Raw genomic sequence first — 14,949 nt, 5'->3', positions numbered from 1 at the left:
ATTCGTAAACTAACTTATAGGATCCCTATTTTCTGATAAATCCCTAGATTTTGGCGCTAGTGTAGCAGAGCAAGTCTAGGCTGCTGCTCTTTCCGATTAAAGTCGTTGAATCGTGCATACGTATTGCCAGAAAAATGACGTGAGTAAATCCATTTATTTTATTGCAATCATAATTATAATTACAATTATTATCACATTTCGTGCATAATTGTTTCCTGCTTTTTCCGACTTCAACAATATTTTCATAAATTTTCACCAATTCAACTTGATTTGCTTCTTTATAAAAACTACAAGACAAGAGATCAATTTGATTACAAACAAATATTGCAAGTTAAATTTAATTTGTAACAAAAAAAATTTCAATCACTAGCCTTAAATTTCATTTAAAATGGTTTAAAACCAATTATTTGCTTTAAACAGTAATAGAGTAATAGTCTAAAACTTACAAGTGATTTTAATCTAGTGTCAGTCACATTTCATTTAATAGTCAATGTGAAGGAAAGATTCATTAATTAGAATAAACTTGGATATTTTTTAGATCCAAAGTCTCCCGTGACACCTTATATGAATGCGTCAATGGCGTTATTCAGGGCGCAGAAGAGAAAAAAAGGAAATTTGTAGAAACTGTGGAACTTCAAATTGGACTGAAGAACTATGATCCCTCGAAGGACAAGCGTTTCTCGGGCACCGTCAAGTATGTTTTTACCTGCTTCGGAGTACTCTTTTTGATTTTTGCATTTAGTTTTCCAAAATAAGTTGATTAATTATAAAGTAATATATATCAAACAGAGTCACTCCGTATGCCAGGAAGCTAAGTTTTTCTTAGCGGACCTGCACCCAGGGTCTTAAATAAATTGGGGAGGTTATTTAACCGAACTTTTTATAAAAATAACAGGATCACAATAATGTGATCCTGCTGGTAAGTTATTCCTGGCAAAGTTTCTTTATATTCTTTTTAATTGTATAAAAAAATTAAATACTAGTCATTGGTTGTGCACTAATTCGAACATTATATTAGTTAGTTATATATTCTTTTTATTTCTCAATGATGGTGAAATTAAATTGCATGTATTAACAGAAAAATATATGTTGAAATATCTATAGCTGAGAGAATTTCAATAGATCGAATTAGATTGTACTTTCACCTCTAACAAAATCATTAAATTTCATTGAAACTTTACAGACTAAAGAATATTCCAAAGCCCAAGATGCAAGTATGTATCCTTGGAGATCAGCAGCATTGTGACGAAGCTAAAGCTAATAATGTTCCTTTCATGGATGCTGAAGCTTTGAAGAAGTTGAACAAGAACAAAAAGCTTGTTAAAAAATTAGGTATGTATTAAATTTAGATATTATATCCTGCCTTCCTAAAAGCACTTGAGTTATGTTATTACCATGTAACAAAGGTTGTCAAAGGTGAGGGCAATATGTTTATCATTTTGTACCTCAATCCACAAAGAGACAAAAATCTTTGTTATTTCCTTTTTAATTTTTAAGTAATGTCCAAGTGTGTATGGTATATTTTGATTACTGTTTATAATACATTTTGATACTAGTGCAAGAAAATAATTTTATTCTCGTGTAGACATTTGAGCCAATTCAAAGCACCAGTGAAGAGGCCACACAAGGCTGAAATTACTTTCTTGTACTAGAATAGAAATGTACTATTTACCAATTTACAGCCAAGAAATACGACGCTTTCCTGGCCAGTGAGTCATTGATCAAACAAATTCCGCGTTTATTGGGCCCTGGTCTAAACAAGGCTGGTAAATTCCCTGGTCTTCTTTCTCATCAAGAATCTATGATTGCGAAAATTGATGAAGTTAAAGCCACAATCAAATTCCAGATGAAAAAGGTAAATTGTTCAACTACGATATTTCAATAATAATGGCAAAATGATACAAATGATCACGTATTTTTGCGCAGGTATTGTGCTTGTCCGTAGCCGTAGGACACGTTGGGATGTCTCCCGACGAATTGGTTCAAAACGTTCACCTGTCAATCAACTTTTTGGTGTCCCTACTGAAAAAGCACTGGCAAAACGTCAGATCCTTGCACATTAAATCTTCGATGGGAACGCCGCAAAGACTTTATTAAAACGCTATTTTTAATTGATAGATGTTCTTTTATTGAACTGAAATAAAGCGCAAAACATCAGCATATTCACAGAATGTCGCTTTGTACTTATTTCTCGACTTCACGTTACCACGAGTACGCAAAATAAAAAAAAAGTAAAAAAATCGCTAGCTTAAGTTTTCGAGATTATTATTGTGTTTCGAGAACTGCAATGACACAAGCGCATATGTGTTGTCCGAGAAAGAAAGAAAGAGAAATAGAAATAGGTGCACGTGTTGGCGATCCGCGTAGGAGTACATATTGTAGCTCACAGGGTTGGGCCTTGAGGCTCAGGCGAGACGAGCGCGAGGAGAGGGAAGTAGGAGGGAGAAAGAGAAAGAAAGAAAGAAAGAACCGGAGGCTGCATAGGGCCATCTGTGCTAGCTTGTCGAGAAGCAGAGGGAGAGGAAGGAGAGAGTGAGAGTCGAGGCGTCGTTGGATCGCATCGCACGGCAGTCTTCGCATCGCGTGTGTGCACATAGTCGCGGGGGTGCACATAGTGAGCTGTCCCGCCATTGTGCACAATGTTTGTTCGTTAAAAAAGAAAAAAGGAGCCGAGAGCCAAATCGCTTGTTCATCACAGGTAAGTAAGCTCCGCAAAAACGGATCGCATGAAGATGAGTTGCGCGGCTTTGTTTACGCTATTGTTCGCGGCGACAGCGGCGGCGGCGGATATCGCGATCGATTGGGCGAGCGGAACGGTGAGTCGTTCCAATCGGCGCGGCCGATCGCCCACCGCTCTCTTCGGCGCGGCTATTATCAGCCGCTATCACCGCCAGCGAAAAAGCCCCCCCGAGGCAGGAAGTCGGCCGCCCGCGCTCTCAGTGTGCTCCGGACGCATCGGCGTTATCGCACGCGCGGCTCGCCCGTGCAGCTACCGCGTTCGCGAATTCGTCCGTGTGTGTGCGCGACAAGCACGAGAGAGAGAGAGAGAGAGGAGCAAGAAATCAGCGCGAGTGCGGGAGTCCGAGAGCTCGAAGCTGGGCGTCAGCGATACACGCGGCGCGCGCGATACAGCTGTAAGAGTTCGCGCGCGCACCGCACGAAGAACGATGAATGCCGCTGTTCGAAACTGCGCCGAGGTCGCCGAGGCAGCGCTCGATCGCCATCCGTCGCTTGCTTCGTTTGCTCGCCTCGACCCGTGGAATTCGGAGGCAGACGCGCGCTCTCTGCACTTATCGCGGTTGATTCCAGTTAACGCGGCTACGCTATCGCTACCGAGAAATCGATAGAGCGCGCGTGATTACGATCGACATCTGACTCTGCTTGAAGGTACCCACGATCGGCAGCAGCGACATGATGCCGCGGAGGCGCCTGCAGCTGCTGCTTCACGTGCTGCAGATGTTCTGCGTGTTCGGCGACGGCGACCCGGGCGGCGGCGACGACCTCGTCGGCCCGACCGCCGCCACCGGTTCGCCTTCCCTCGACTTCACTTCGCTGCTGGATCGCAGCACCAAGGCTTCCGATCGCGACGACAACCACCTGCACGCTTACTCAACGCCTGCTACCTTCGACGACTTGGCTAACCAGATTGGTAACTAACTATCCGGTGGCGCGCGGAGCTGTCGGAGCTAGGTGGGTTGCCACCAACGCGAGTGTCGACTTACAGACACGGTCGTGGAGAGCGTGAGCGTGGTCAATCTGACGGCCAGCTCGTTGACGCTCATCTGGAATGTGTCCGGACCCAGCGACACGGACTTCATCGTGAGCCTGTACGCCGAGGAGGCGTTGCTGCAGAACTACACCACTGCGCGGCTGAACCACACGTTCGCCAACCTGAGCGCCTGCACCACCTACAGGCTCGGCGTGGCCTGGGCCGACGCTGAGCTGGAGAACGAGACGGTGTACGCCCAGGCGGAGACCGCGTTCTCGCGTGAGTAGCCCGCGCGCTCAACCCGCCAAGGTAGCTCAGCCAACTGGTGTCGCATGTTCCACACGCAGCGCCCGACCAAGTGGTGGACCTGACGGCCGCCCCCAGCAAGCCCGGCGCGCTGCAGATCAGCTGGAACATGTCGGACAGCGTGGGGCGCTGCGTCAAGTACTACCGGCTGGCCATCGACTCGGAGACCGGCCACTCGGTCTCGGCCGTGACCAACTGCACCAATCACACCTTCGAGGAGCTGCACGCTTGCACGGTCTACCACGTGACGGTCACGCCGGTCGACCGCAACGACACCGACGGCCCGCCCAGCCGGCTGGAGTGCCCGTCGACGCTGTCCGAAGGTAGGTAGGCCGGCCGCGGGGTTCGTCCGCAGGCGTAACCCGAACGCTCGCGTCGACAGTGAGCGCGAAGCCGGTGCTGGCCGTCGAGAGGAACGAGTCGACGAGCGTGACCAAGAACTCGATCGCGTTGGTCTGGCTGCTCGAGGACAAGCGCAACAACTGCACCCTGCTTAACGTAACGAGCGAGTGCATCTACACGCGCAGCGAGGGCTCGGGCTACGAGCTGCTCAACGGCACCGCCACTGCGGACCTGCCGCCCGAGCGCCCGGACAACGTGACAGTGGAGGTGCGCGACCTCAGTCCCTACACGGAGTACGCGTGCCGCGCGCGCGGCATCAGCGCCGACGGCGAGAGCCCCTGGAGCGAGCCGGTGTCGCTGGCGACGCTCGAGGACGCGCCCTCGGCGCCCGTCGACTTCCAGAGCATCGGCCGGCTGGCAAACAACCTGCTGACCTTCACCTGGCTGCCGCCCAAGTACCGGCCCGGCAGGCTGGCCGGCTACCGGATCGACTTCGACTGGCAGCCCTCCTACCCGGTGCCCGAGGCCTGCCGCGTCGATCACACCTACCAGCTGGACGAGATCGACCCCGAGCTGTCCACGGCCGCCCTCGACCGGGAGGAGGCCTGCGCCCGCTACCGCGCCCGCATAGCCGCCAGGACCGCGGCGGGCTACAGCCCCGAGGCGGAGATCGAGTTCAGCAGCGCGTCCGGCGGAGGTCGGTCCGCGCCACAGCCGCGCCCGGCCGCCGTCGCTCGCGCGCTCACCTGGCCGCCGCCTCGCTCTTTCAGTGCCCACCAACGCCACCGAGCTGCGCTGCCGCTGGAGGCGGCGCGACGGCAACCCGCGCGCCCTCGACACCGTGCTCGACTGGGCGCTGCCCTGCCTGTCGCGGGGCCTGCTCTACCAGTTCGAGGTGACGGCCGTCGGCACCCGGGCACCCGGCTACGAGAACCACACGCTCGGCGGCGAGGTCAACGTGCCCGCCGACTACGGCCGCGAGCAGCGCTTCGACCTCAACTTCGGCGAGCTGCGCCCGCTCTACAGCTACGAGTTCCGGGTGGTCGCCACGATCCGCGGCGGCTCGGCGGAGCCCGGCGAGCCGGCCACATGCCGCATCGACTACCCGGCCGGACGTAAGCCACCCACCCCCGCGCGCCGGTCGCTCGGTCGAGTCGCGAGTAACGAGTGATCCCGAATGGCGCAGTGCCGCAGCAGCCGGGCCCGGACTACGTCAGGTCCATCAGGCTGGACCCGCACAAGGCGCGCCGGACCACCACGTCGGCGGCGGTGCTGCTGCCGCTGTTCCCCGACGACAACGGCCAGATCAGGTACTACGCCGTGATGGTCTCGGGCCGAACGTTCGACAACTCGTCCGCCAGGCTGGAGGTCGCCAAGGAGGGCTGGCCCAACGTCTCGTCCTGGAAGGAGGCCATGGAGGCGGACTTCGACATCGCCTACCAGGCCACCGAGCCCAAGTGGCAGCCCCTCCGTGAGTATGCCCCGCGGCGGCCGCTCGGCGGCTCTATCGACGGCTCGCGCGACTCACGCGTGCGCTCGCCCCGGCAGCCAGCCACATCGTCGACTATGGCCATATGAAGGCCGCCAAGTTCGTGATCGGCGAGGATGCCACCTGCCCCGAGGTCTCCTCGAACAGCCCGACCCGCTCCTACTGCAACGGACCGCTCAAGCCCGGCAGCTGGTACGAGGTGCGGATGCGAGCCTTCACCGATCAAGGCTACGCCGACTCCGTCGCCTTCAAGATCAAGACCAGTGAGCGCTCCCCGGGGGACCAGTGGTCGTCCTCGACGACCGAACTCGACTGATTGCTCGACCTTTCCTCGTTCGCAGACGCCGAGCTGAACCTGGTCCTGGTGCTCGGAGTGATCTTCGGCATCCTGTTCATCGGCATCGCCAGCACCCTCATGCTGCTCGTCAAGCGCTCCTCGTTCAGACTGTGAGCAGATCCGCGCGGGCGCCGACGAGTGCCGGGGTATTTGTAACGGAGTAACGGAGACCCGCGTTGCAGGTTGGTGCAGAGGATCGCGCAGTCCAGCGTGCCCGAGTCGCCGGTACCCCAGCCCCTGACGCGCCGGAAGTTCGTCAACCACTGCCAGCAGCTCGCGGACGATCCCGAGAAGCTCGGCAACGAGTTCAAGCTGCTGCAGACGCTGAGCATCGACCTGCAGATGCCCAGCAACGCCGCCTGCCTGCAGGCCAATCGCAAGAAAAACCGCTACTCCGACATTCTGCCCTGTGAGTCACGCGCTAGCCCCGTCGTCGCTCGTCCCCCGGGACTCGCGCTCATCGTTTCGTCGCAGATGACTTTTCCAGGGTGAAGCTCGAGATCATCGACAACGACCCCAACACGGACTACATCAATGCGTCCTTCATACGGGTGAGCGGAGTGTGGCGCGTCGCGCTCGTCGCCGCGTTGCTCATTACGCCAATTCTGACGAGGCTCGCTCGCTCGCTCGCTTGCTTGCAGGGCTACTCATCCAACGAGGAGTACATCGCGTGCCAAGGTCCCAAGGAGGAGACGAGCCACGACTTTTGGAGGATGATCGACCAGTACGACGTGAAGATGATCGTCATGCTGACGCAGCTGGTGGAACGAGGAAGGGTAACTCGCAATTCGCTATGTTCGTTGTGTCTTTCGAGCTTGCTCGCGGCACCAGCTCACTCTCACCGAATCTGCCCCGTTAGGAAAAGTGTTTCCGCTACTTTCCGGCGCTCCGAGAAACCTTCAACTACGAGACGCTTTCGATCAAGTGCACCAGCGAGTTGGATTACCGCACCTACACGCATCGAACCCTGCTGCTCCAGAAGGTCTGTTTGCTGAAATCCATCGGCAGTTGTGTGCCTTGACAAACGTCTCTCGCGTCGGTCGGTCGGTCGGTCACGCTCCTCTGATCAACAGGACAACAAACGGAGATCCATAAGCCATCTGCATTTCAAAGACTGGCCGGATCACGACGTTCCCGATGATTTCGAGGCCATGATTCAGTTTTGCCAGATGTTCCGCAAGCAAATGTCCAGCGTCAAGGGACTGTCCGTCATTCACTGCAGGTTCGATCACGATCCTCCTCTCCGAGACTGCTCGTCTCGCGCGCCTATTAAAATCCCCACTCGTGATTACGTGCCCGTAGCGCTGGCATCGGACGTACCGGGACGCTCATTTCAATAGACATACTGCTGCAAGCCATCAGGGACAATCGCAAGCTGGACGTCTTCGGGACTGTTTACAGGCTGAGGAGGCATCGATTGAACATGGTGCAAAGAGAGGTGAGCCCGATCGATCGATTCGTGATCACCAGTAACGCAACTTCCCACTGTCATTTCAGAGCCAGTACGCTTATATATACAGCTGCATCCGGCAAGTTCTGAAGAACCCTTACTTCCTGAAGTCATGTAAGATTGTTTCACTCCTTCTCGCTATTGCAATTACATAGATCGCGCGTGTTTCACGAAATATTCTTCCGTTTCATTATAAGCAGATAAGCCACCACCCATAGATCCAATATACACCAAAGCCAAGAAAAAGACAAACAAATGTAATTCTAGTCCAGATATTGTCGACAGTCTTGACACTCGTATGTAACACTTCTGACGACTCTTGTATAAGAAAAGCCGACTCCTAGCTACCTCGCATCCTCTAATAACTACCTCCTAAAAATATACTAGTAGATTAGTTTTGATTCTCCCGCTAATTTTATGGATCGCAAGTGGGCAAATTACTAACGACACTTTCAGAGGTACGGAAATGATGAGCAAATCAAATAATCCACGCCACTGTGTGCTTTCAAACACGTGCTGTACGATCTGCTTCCCAGCCCCTAATTGTCACTGTTGTCGATTTGCTTGCATGGAAATCCGCTTCGATTTTCGCGAATTCTTTCACTCGACTAATACATCCCTTGTCCTTTTCTCTTTCGCCTTTTCAGTTAGGAAAAATAGCTTATCTATGTCGATAGACTCGTTGCAGCCGTTGTGCCAATCTTCGCCTCAAACCACGCCGAAAATTCCTATGAATGGTAAGCGACATTGCGCCCGTTAAAATTGACGTCAGATCGAGCGGATGCATGACTAACCGCCGATCGCTCGGCCAGTTTTATTTGCAGGTTTGCGGTATTGCAAATCAACAAGTGCCATTGACACAAGATCGCCTCTCAGTAGAATAGGTACGACTACTACAGCCATTCGCGATCGCTCGACAATCGCTTACCATCCGATCTTTCAGGAAGGTACAATAGCGAGGGCTACGCGATATGCAGCTCCGGAGTGGACTCCCCGTCGACCAGTAGTAAAGAGAGCACGGAGGAGATGAACGAGCTGGACAGCATGTCGGGCTCGCTGTACGAGAACGTCGAGCCTCTGATCAGAGCGAGCTCGAGTCAGACGATAGCAGGCAGCGACTACTACTTAACGAACGGTCGGTTCGGCCGCTCCTCCGGTCGTCGCTCGTCGGCAGTGCCTCTGCTCGCTCTCACGTTCCCCCATCCCTTGGCATATTTCAGATTCTACCGAGAAGGACACGTCCTTGTGAGCGGACGATCCGAGGTTTGCGCCGACGCATCGTTGCTCTCCACTCGAGTACCGACTGGCGGGTCCAAGCCAACGGCTGGCTCCTCTTTCCTCCGAGACTTGGAGCTTCTTCTGCCGCTCTTGCCGCTCCTGCCGACGAGGTTCAACAATGATTCCAGACGAAAATCGATGTAAATAAATGCGCACTCGGCGCGAGCTCGCACGTCGAGAGCACCACTGTACGCGAGCTGTGTAAATAATTGTATCTGTAATCGAGCGACGGCAAGTGCACTTTTTATGAATAAACAAGGTGAGCAAGAGACCGAGTCAGAGCGCGTTGAGTTTTGCGATCGGTGCGCCCGGCGGCGAGAGCTCGACGTTGACCGCCGATGTCGATCAAGACTGCAGACGACGCGCAATTCGAGGCGCACGGCGTCGGATGCTCTGCGTTACAGCTCGCGGCCTGCCCGTTCGCGTTTATTTTCAGCCGCGCTCGCCTGTCCCCGCTCGCTACCGGCCCCAAACCTTACTCTCTCGAGAGAGGCCCGACTGCCTGTCAGCCAAAGCATCCATCTCTGAAGGTCGTCAACGATGTCGCAAAGAGCGAAAGAGAGGGAAATATCCATCGGCGTTAGCTTTTAACGAACGAGTGCGTACCAACCTCGACCAATCTCGACGACCGTCCGAGCAGAGACGAGCAGAGCCGTCGAACCGCAACGGCCAAACGAGGACTCGGCTGACATCCTGGTTCTGTACTCGAAGAAGCGCAACTGGAGGTCGAGGCGCCGGAGCCGCTTGCCGCTGGCGATGCTCGGCACCGATTCAACGGCTTGTATGGCCGGACCTCCACGCCGAGCGACTCTCGCTCATGCTCATCATAATGCGCCTGCTATGTTGCCATTCTCATACAAGCAGTATTATGTACACGCACGCGAATGAATTTCCTCGTACATTTTCCTCTACAATTGTAGACTACGATTATTTTATTTCCTTGGCATTTTTCGTTAAAACACATCTATAATCGACAAATATTTCGTGAATAAATGTGTCAGATGACGTCAAAAATAGAACGCGTCAACTCGCATGCTGTGCTCACAGTTATTTTATTTTATTTTTGTTTTACAATATTTTTCGGTTATTTCTTATCATCATAGGCTTAAATTTCACATTCTCTACAAAAATATTTAATCTTTAGAGGACCGGAAAGCCAGTATACTGGCTCAACCCATGTTCGCCACTTTACCCATGATGAATCTATGATATAAGATACCTTTTTTATAGATTTTCTGTAGGGGACAAAGCAACTCGAATTCCGGTCCTCTAAAGGTTAATAACTACGTTGTTAAATCAGAATGATAACTGATGTAACGTTAAAACGGTTTCGGGGAGGGAGAGAGACGATAATGGACAGAACTGTCAAGAGCTTGCACGATGTCTATTCGAAAAAAAAGATGCGCGCGCACAAGCGTTCCGCGTGTTTCACCGTTATACCGTGAAGCACAACGTCAGGCGAGATTGAAACAACGCGAGCGGGGGTGATTGTTGCAGTCCATATATCAAACGCGCAATCAATTATCGTCGTAACATTTGTGTAACAGTTAACGCAAAACACAGCGCGCTCGAACACAGTTTGAGCACCGCAATCTCGTACGTCAAATGCGACAATCGCCGAACTGGATACTTTTACGCTGGCCGGCGAGTCTACATGACGCCGTGCGTTTCTGCTTGAACCGTGAGATTTTCAAGGCCACGTGAATCTTTCCATAGCGGCTCACATGTATTTTTCCATTGCTACATAATCTGACAGCTTTGTGAAAGCTTTATCACTGCTTCGCGCGACGTAACCGTAAGTCACAGATTTATAATAATTCAGTCACTTCATTCATAAGGATCATCACACCGAGCAATGTCATTACCGCGGTCACGAGTTCATTGAGTCGCCTTATTCCTAGATCAAAGCTCGCTTAGGGAACTTAGATATATGGCATGATTTTCCGAAGACAAACAGATTAGACAGTATTGCCGTGCGCATGATTCAAACTACGCATTGACACGCTTGAAAGAATATCCGATAGCCGCTTGTTTATATTGTTCGAAACGCTTGATTCGTATCCTTATTACGCAACGATAACAATACAGATTTGTCGATAAAAATCTTATCAAGTTTCAATTGCATGTCGAAAGCTTGAAAAAAAAAATTAATCGGACAAAATCTTTTCGGACACGTAGAAAATTAGACTTTACCTATTGTGATTTTTATTATAATGAACATAATTTGCTCGTGTTATTTTAGCTTAAGAGTATGGGCCGCATGAGTCTGCTGAGAAATTTGTCAAACAAGGTTAGTGTAATAAATTAAACAATAGATTATGACAGTGTGACATCGGTATTCTTGAAATGATATCTAGTGAATAACGACAAATAACAATTTAAGATATAATCGAGGGTTACGATTGAACGCACTAACCTATACTTTGCTATTTACGAATCTGACAGCGATCATCGCACGTTAAATTCGAATGGATCTGTATAGTTAGGCCTTGTATACAATAAGAAGGACAATAATAAGCCCGACCAGATTCAATTCGCACGGAAGCGTCAAATCTACAATGCGGGAATCACGCATTTACCGTGCTTACAATTATGCGGACCAGGCGTTCTTGACAACACATCAGCTGATCGATACCGTGCGATGGTATACGTACACGTGATATATCCACGGTAGCCGGTCAGCCACGTGTCCGCGAATGGCACGCCGGCGTCAAGAGTGGGTGCGATTAACACGTGCCTCGCCGAAGGCCGCTCTCGCCTCTTTTTTAATTACCCAGCGCATTTCTCGCCCGTCAGCCTTGTGATCGCCATCTCGACATTAACTGCTGACAGCGCGACAACTTTGCAGTTTCGATATAAGTATCCGGATTACGACTTTGTGTATCGTTCAATGTGAACTACGAGTCCGGCTTTATTGAGTATTGATTAGGATTGACGCTTACCCGTCCTAATAGCACTTTTGCAACTGCCCGATTACTTCCGCAAATGGCAACTTAAAAAAAAATAATAGCTTAGTATAGTTTAACTTTACAGTAAATCATTACTTCGACCACGTAAAATCAGGTTTAGTTTTCATAAGTCAATATTGCCACTCTCGTTCTCGTTCTATTTTACATGTAATTTTACGCTTTTCTGGCAAGTTGACGATTGCAGACATAATTAATTTTCACGTGAATTATTGTAGACAGTAAGATAACGTTTACGCTAATTCACGTCATATCATTGTGCACAATAATTCATATGTAAAATAATTATGTGCACAATTGACGACTTGATTTCATTGTAGCAAAATACAATCGAATATTTTAATTAACAATCGATCTCTAAACTAACGCGTGTTGATTCGCCTGCACTTATCGATTGTACGACACTTGGCTTATTATTTGGCACTTAACAGTGATTTAAGAACGTTAAATACAAATGATAAAATTACGAGTAACGTAAATTATAATCGTAGGCATATGATGAGGATGCTGGATCGTAAATTCGGTATAAGTGACGGGATTGTTAGAGATTAGTATTGTTAAATACGCGATTGTTAGAGGTTAATTAGACTCCACTGCCATTAATAGCTTTAATCGATAATTAATTGCTTGTTGGAAGTTTATTTGACGAGATGTGTTCAACAAAAGATTGAATATTAACTGATCTTATCCAACGAACATCATCAGTTTGTGTTACAACTACGCATTCCCTTGTAGCACGACGATTTGCCCCTAATGCATTCATTGAATTCCTGTCTCTCTCCTCTTTCTCTCCCTTATATATATATATAGCTAAAGATCATATCTTGAATCGTTTTCAACCTTTGAGCTACAATGCTACATTTTTTTTCTTTTTTTGTGGGTACCGGTTTTCCGAGAGGTTTCCTTCCAGACGCCAAAACGCTAGACAAAGTGACGATAAATTAGTCGCTGCCGCAGCCGCGTTTACGTTTCTAAAAAATTAGTCTGTTGCTCGTATCAGATGGCAGCCCGTGCTCAATTCCAATTCTTTCCAAGAAGGAACTCCGATTATTTCTCGACCGCGCGTTTCGTGTGTGACGCATTAAAAAAACGCTGTGATTCTTTCGCGTTACAGAAATTTGTCAGTACCACGATGTCGGTCATCAAGCAAGCTGTCAATCTGAAAACGTTGAGCTCGCAGGACCTAACGGCTTTCTTCGATTCCTTCGATACAGTGCTCACCGACTGCGATGGCAAGTAATTTCGTTTTATTGTTTTGTCTTTGTTTTTTCGAAAGCTAAAATCGACGTCCACTTAACAGCCGAATCCTCGTTTCAGGTGTTTTGTGGATACAAAATACAGCACTGCCACACTCTGCCGAGGTGATCAATTTATTTCAGGAGCTTGGCAGGCAAGTCTTCTACGTAACTAATAACAGCACAAAGACGCGAGAGGAGTTCGCGAAGAAATGCAAACAGCTTAATTTCAAAGCGAGCGATGATCATCTGTTTTGTACATCTAATTTAGCGGCGCTTTACTTGAAAAGTATGAATTTTCGTAAAAAGGTCTACGTCATTGGGTCAACAGGTCGGTAGGCGCAGGAGTTATCGGAGCATCCTCTATTAATGTTTATAAATGTAGTAATAATAATTCAATATTAAGGCGTCACCGGAGAGTTGGACAAAGTTGGTATACGGCATATCGGAACGGGGCCGGATCCTCTGACGCCAGATTGGACGGCCATGAATGTCCAAAAAGATCCCGAAGTCGGTGCTGTGATCGTAGGATTCGACGAGCACTTCAGCTACCCGAAAATGACAAAGGCGGCGAGCTACTTGAACGACCGCGACGTGCATTTCATCGGCACGAACACCGACAATCGATTCCCAGCCAAAGACAGCGTGGTCGTGCCAGGTATTCTTTCCCCTTCTGTTCGTCGACTTGGATTCTCTCTCTTTCCTTCTCAGCAGCAACGAATAAATCTCGACGCCCTTTTTTAAAGGTACCGGCAGTCTGGTGAGTTGTATAGAGATGTGTTCTGAAAGGAAGGCCACTATAATGGGCAAGCCCGAGCCGTACATCGCCGACGTTCTGAAGCAACAGTGCAACATCGATCCAAAGCGCACGATAATGATTGGTGATCGGGACAAGAGCGACATTTTATTGGGTACGCGCTGCGGATTCAAAACTTTGCTCGTGCTTTCCGGAGTGACTACTCTGAATGACGTCGATAGGTGCAAAAAGTCCTCGTCCAAAGACGATAATGACTTGGTGCCGGATTATTACATCGATACTCTGGGCGATCTCTATCCTCATCTACAAAAGTATAAGTTGCATAATAGCAACTAATTCTTATGCTAATACGTCAATTATCGATTTATACGTATGAAAATTAAGTCATCGGATAAAACTCGAGTTGGTTCATCCAATTCAATCTTTTAGATAGTCTCCATTTATTCATGTTCATGTACATTTAGTTTCCAATGAAAATCACACATCGATTTCTTTCTTTGCGATAATCTATCAACGAGCAATTTGGGTAACAGGACAAAATCATACAAATGTTTCTGCAAATGTTTACAGCTACCTTTTGTGGCAATGACAATACAGTGTCGCTGAAATTGATTATTTGAAAAACGCGAGTCAAAAAGACGACATTGTAAGCGACTTTAATTCCGTGTTCCTTGCGTTAGCCTGAATTACAACTTTTACTCCGCGTAAATACTCGCGCGCGCACCAAAAAGGAGAACAAAAATAAAGGAAATCTAGCGTTCACGCTAGAAATCAGCGTTCATTTAATGAGCGAGTCCCAACGACGGAATTTCGAGTGAGTAAGAAAAATGATACGCGAGAAAGCGAGGCATTATCGAGAGGCGAGAGAGCCAAGTCACGTATGCAAAGTTGCAGTTTGCGTAACAAGGTTAATAGAATGCGCGGCGAGTGGTGCACGGTCAAGAGCGCTCTCCGCGCGATTACTCCGGCGAGCGGAGCGACTGACTTGAATGTGTCGTATCTGCGGCAAACGGTGAATACGTATCCCATTATCTCTCGGCCTTCTCGACTCCCACTTAACGCCCCCCCCCCCCCCCCCGT

The 14,949-nt window shown here is 49.4% G+C and overlaps 3 protein-coding genes across 8 annotated transcripts; all 3 read left to right on the top strand.

The window, feature by feature from the left end:
• Nucleotides 1-74: 74 nt before the first annotated feature.
• On the top strand, nucleotides 75-2,171 carry LOC131662979 (large ribosomal subunit protein uL1). Its single transcript, XM_058933025.1, has 5 exons — nucleotides 75-139; nucleotides 539-694; nucleotides 1,184-1,332; nucleotides 1,683-1,855; nucleotides 1,927-2,171. The coding sequence occupies exons 1-5, from the start codon at nucleotides 135-137 to the stop codon at nucleotides 2,095-2,097; spliced, it is 654 nt and encodes a 217-aa protein (XP_058789008.1). The 5' UTR covers nucleotides 75-134; the 3' UTR covers nucleotides 2,098-2,171.
• A 396-nt stretch (nucleotides 2,172-2,567) lies between these two features.
• LOC131662968 (receptor-type tyrosine-protein phosphatase F-like) lies at nucleotides 2,568-9,205 on the top strand. 4 transcript variants are annotated; one of them, XM_058932992.1, is made up of 21 exons: nucleotides 2,568-2,698; nucleotides 3,388-3,649; nucleotides 3,725-3,988; nucleotides 4,057-4,338; nucleotides 4,398-5,054; nucleotides 5,128-5,472; nucleotides 5,544-5,828; nucleotides 5,906-6,109; nucleotides 6,188-6,293; nucleotides 6,366-6,592; nucleotides 6,658-6,734; nucleotides 6,825-6,959; nucleotides 7,043-7,165; nucleotides 7,257-7,405; nucleotides 7,486-7,621; nucleotides 7,681-7,747; nucleotides 7,834-7,929; nucleotides 8,281-8,370; nucleotides 8,446-8,517; nucleotides 8,577-8,768; nucleotides 8,854-9,205. In XM_058932992.1, exons 2-21 carry the CDS (start codon nucleotides 3,412-3,414, stop codon nucleotides 8,880-8,882), a joined length of 3,774 nt encoding a protein of 1,257 aa, XP_058788975.1. In that variant the 5' UTR covers nucleotides 2,568-2,698; nucleotides 3,388-3,411; the 3' UTR covers nucleotides 8,883-9,205. The 4 variants fall into 4 exon arrangements, 3 of the variants coding, with proteins under 3 accessions (XP_058788975.1, XP_058788976.1, XP_058788977.1); XM_058932993.1 differs by lacking the exons at nucleotides 2,568-2,698; nucleotides 7,834-7,929 and having other exon boundaries at nucleotides 2,755-3,649; XM_058932994.1 differs by lacking the exons at nucleotides 2,568-2,698; nucleotides 3,388-3,649 and having other exon boundaries at nucleotides 3,874-3,992.
• A 745-nt stretch (nucleotides 9,206-9,950) lies between these two features.
• LOC131662975 (glycerol-3-phosphate phosphatase-like) lies at nucleotides 9,951-14,915 on the top strand. 3 transcript variants are annotated; one of them, XM_058933015.1, is made up of 6 exons: nucleotides 9,951-10,573; nucleotides 11,154-11,201; nucleotides 12,992-13,109; nucleotides 13,195-13,443; nucleotides 13,519-13,770; nucleotides 13,859-14,915. In XM_058933015.1, exons 1-6 carry the CDS (start codon nucleotides 10,517-10,519, stop codon nucleotides 14,203-14,205), a joined length of 1,071 nt encoding a protein of 356 aa, XP_058788998.1. In that variant the 5' UTR covers nucleotides 9,951-10,516; the 3' UTR covers nucleotides 14,206-14,915. The 3 variants fall into 3 exon arrangements, with proteins under 3 accessions (XP_058788998.1, XP_058788999.1, XP_058789000.1); XM_058933016.1 differs by having other exon boundaries at nucleotides 9,953-10,706; nucleotides 13,859-14,914; XM_058933017.1 differs by lacking the exon at nucleotides 11,154-11,201 and having other exon boundaries at nucleotides 9,953-10,706; nucleotides 13,859-14,913.
• Nucleotides 14,916-14,949: the final 34 nt, after the last annotated feature.

Source organism: Phymastichus coffea, unplaced genomic scaffold (genome assembly GCF_024137745.1).
Source record: "Phymastichus coffea isolate CEN01 unplaced genomic scaffold, Cenicafe_Pcof_1.1 PCOF00028, whole genome shotgun sequence".
Classification (NCBI taxonomy): domain Eukaryota; kingdom Metazoa; phylum Arthropoda; class Insecta; order Hymenoptera; family Eulophidae; genus Phymastichus; species Phymastichus coffea.
Note: the sequence above shows the minus strand (reverse complement) of the source record. Positions and strands in the feature narration are given on the sequence as shown.

What these genes read in the sequence shown, in the direction of transcription:
- LOC131662968 (XM_058932992.1), top strand. Translation starts at nt 3,412, where the DNA reads ATGATGCCGCGGAGGCGCCTGCAGCTGCTGCTTCACGTGCTGCAGATG. An exon ending in AGCTGGTGGAACGAGGAAGG is followed by an intron (nt 6,960 to 7,042) that starts GTAACTCGCAAT and finishes CTGCCCCGTTAG; the next exon opens with GAAAAGTGTTTCCGCTACTT. An exon ending in TGTCGACAGTCTTGACACTC is followed by an intron (nt 7,930 to 8,280) that starts GTATGTAACACT and finishes TCGCCTTTTCAG; the next exon opens with TTAGGAAAAATAGCTTATCT.
- LOC131662979 (XM_058933025.1), top strand. An exon ending in CGTTTCTCGGGCACCGTCAA is followed by an intron (nt 695 to 1,183) that starts GTATGTTTTTAC and finishes GAAACTTTACAG; the next exon opens with ACTAAAGAATATTCCAAAGC. An exon ending in TCAAATTCCAGATGAAAAAG is followed by an intron (nt 1,856 to 1,926) that starts GTAAATTGTTCA and finishes ATTTTTGCGCAG; the next exon opens with GTATTGTGCTTGTCCGTAGC.
- LOC131662975 (XM_058933015.1), top strand. Translation starts at nt 10,517, where the DNA reads ATGCGACAATCGCCGAACTGGATACTTTTACGCTGGCCGGCGAGTCTA. An exon ending in TGAGAAATTTGTCAAACAAG is followed by an intron (nt 11,202 to 12,991) that starts GTTAGTGTAATA and finishes TTCGCGTTACAG; the next exon opens with AAATTTGTCAGTACCACGAT. An exon ending in CTACGTCATTGGGTCAACAG is followed by an intron (nt 13,444 to 13,518) that starts GTCGGTAGGCGC and finishes TTCAATATTAAG; the next exon opens with GCGTCACCGGAGAGTTGGAC.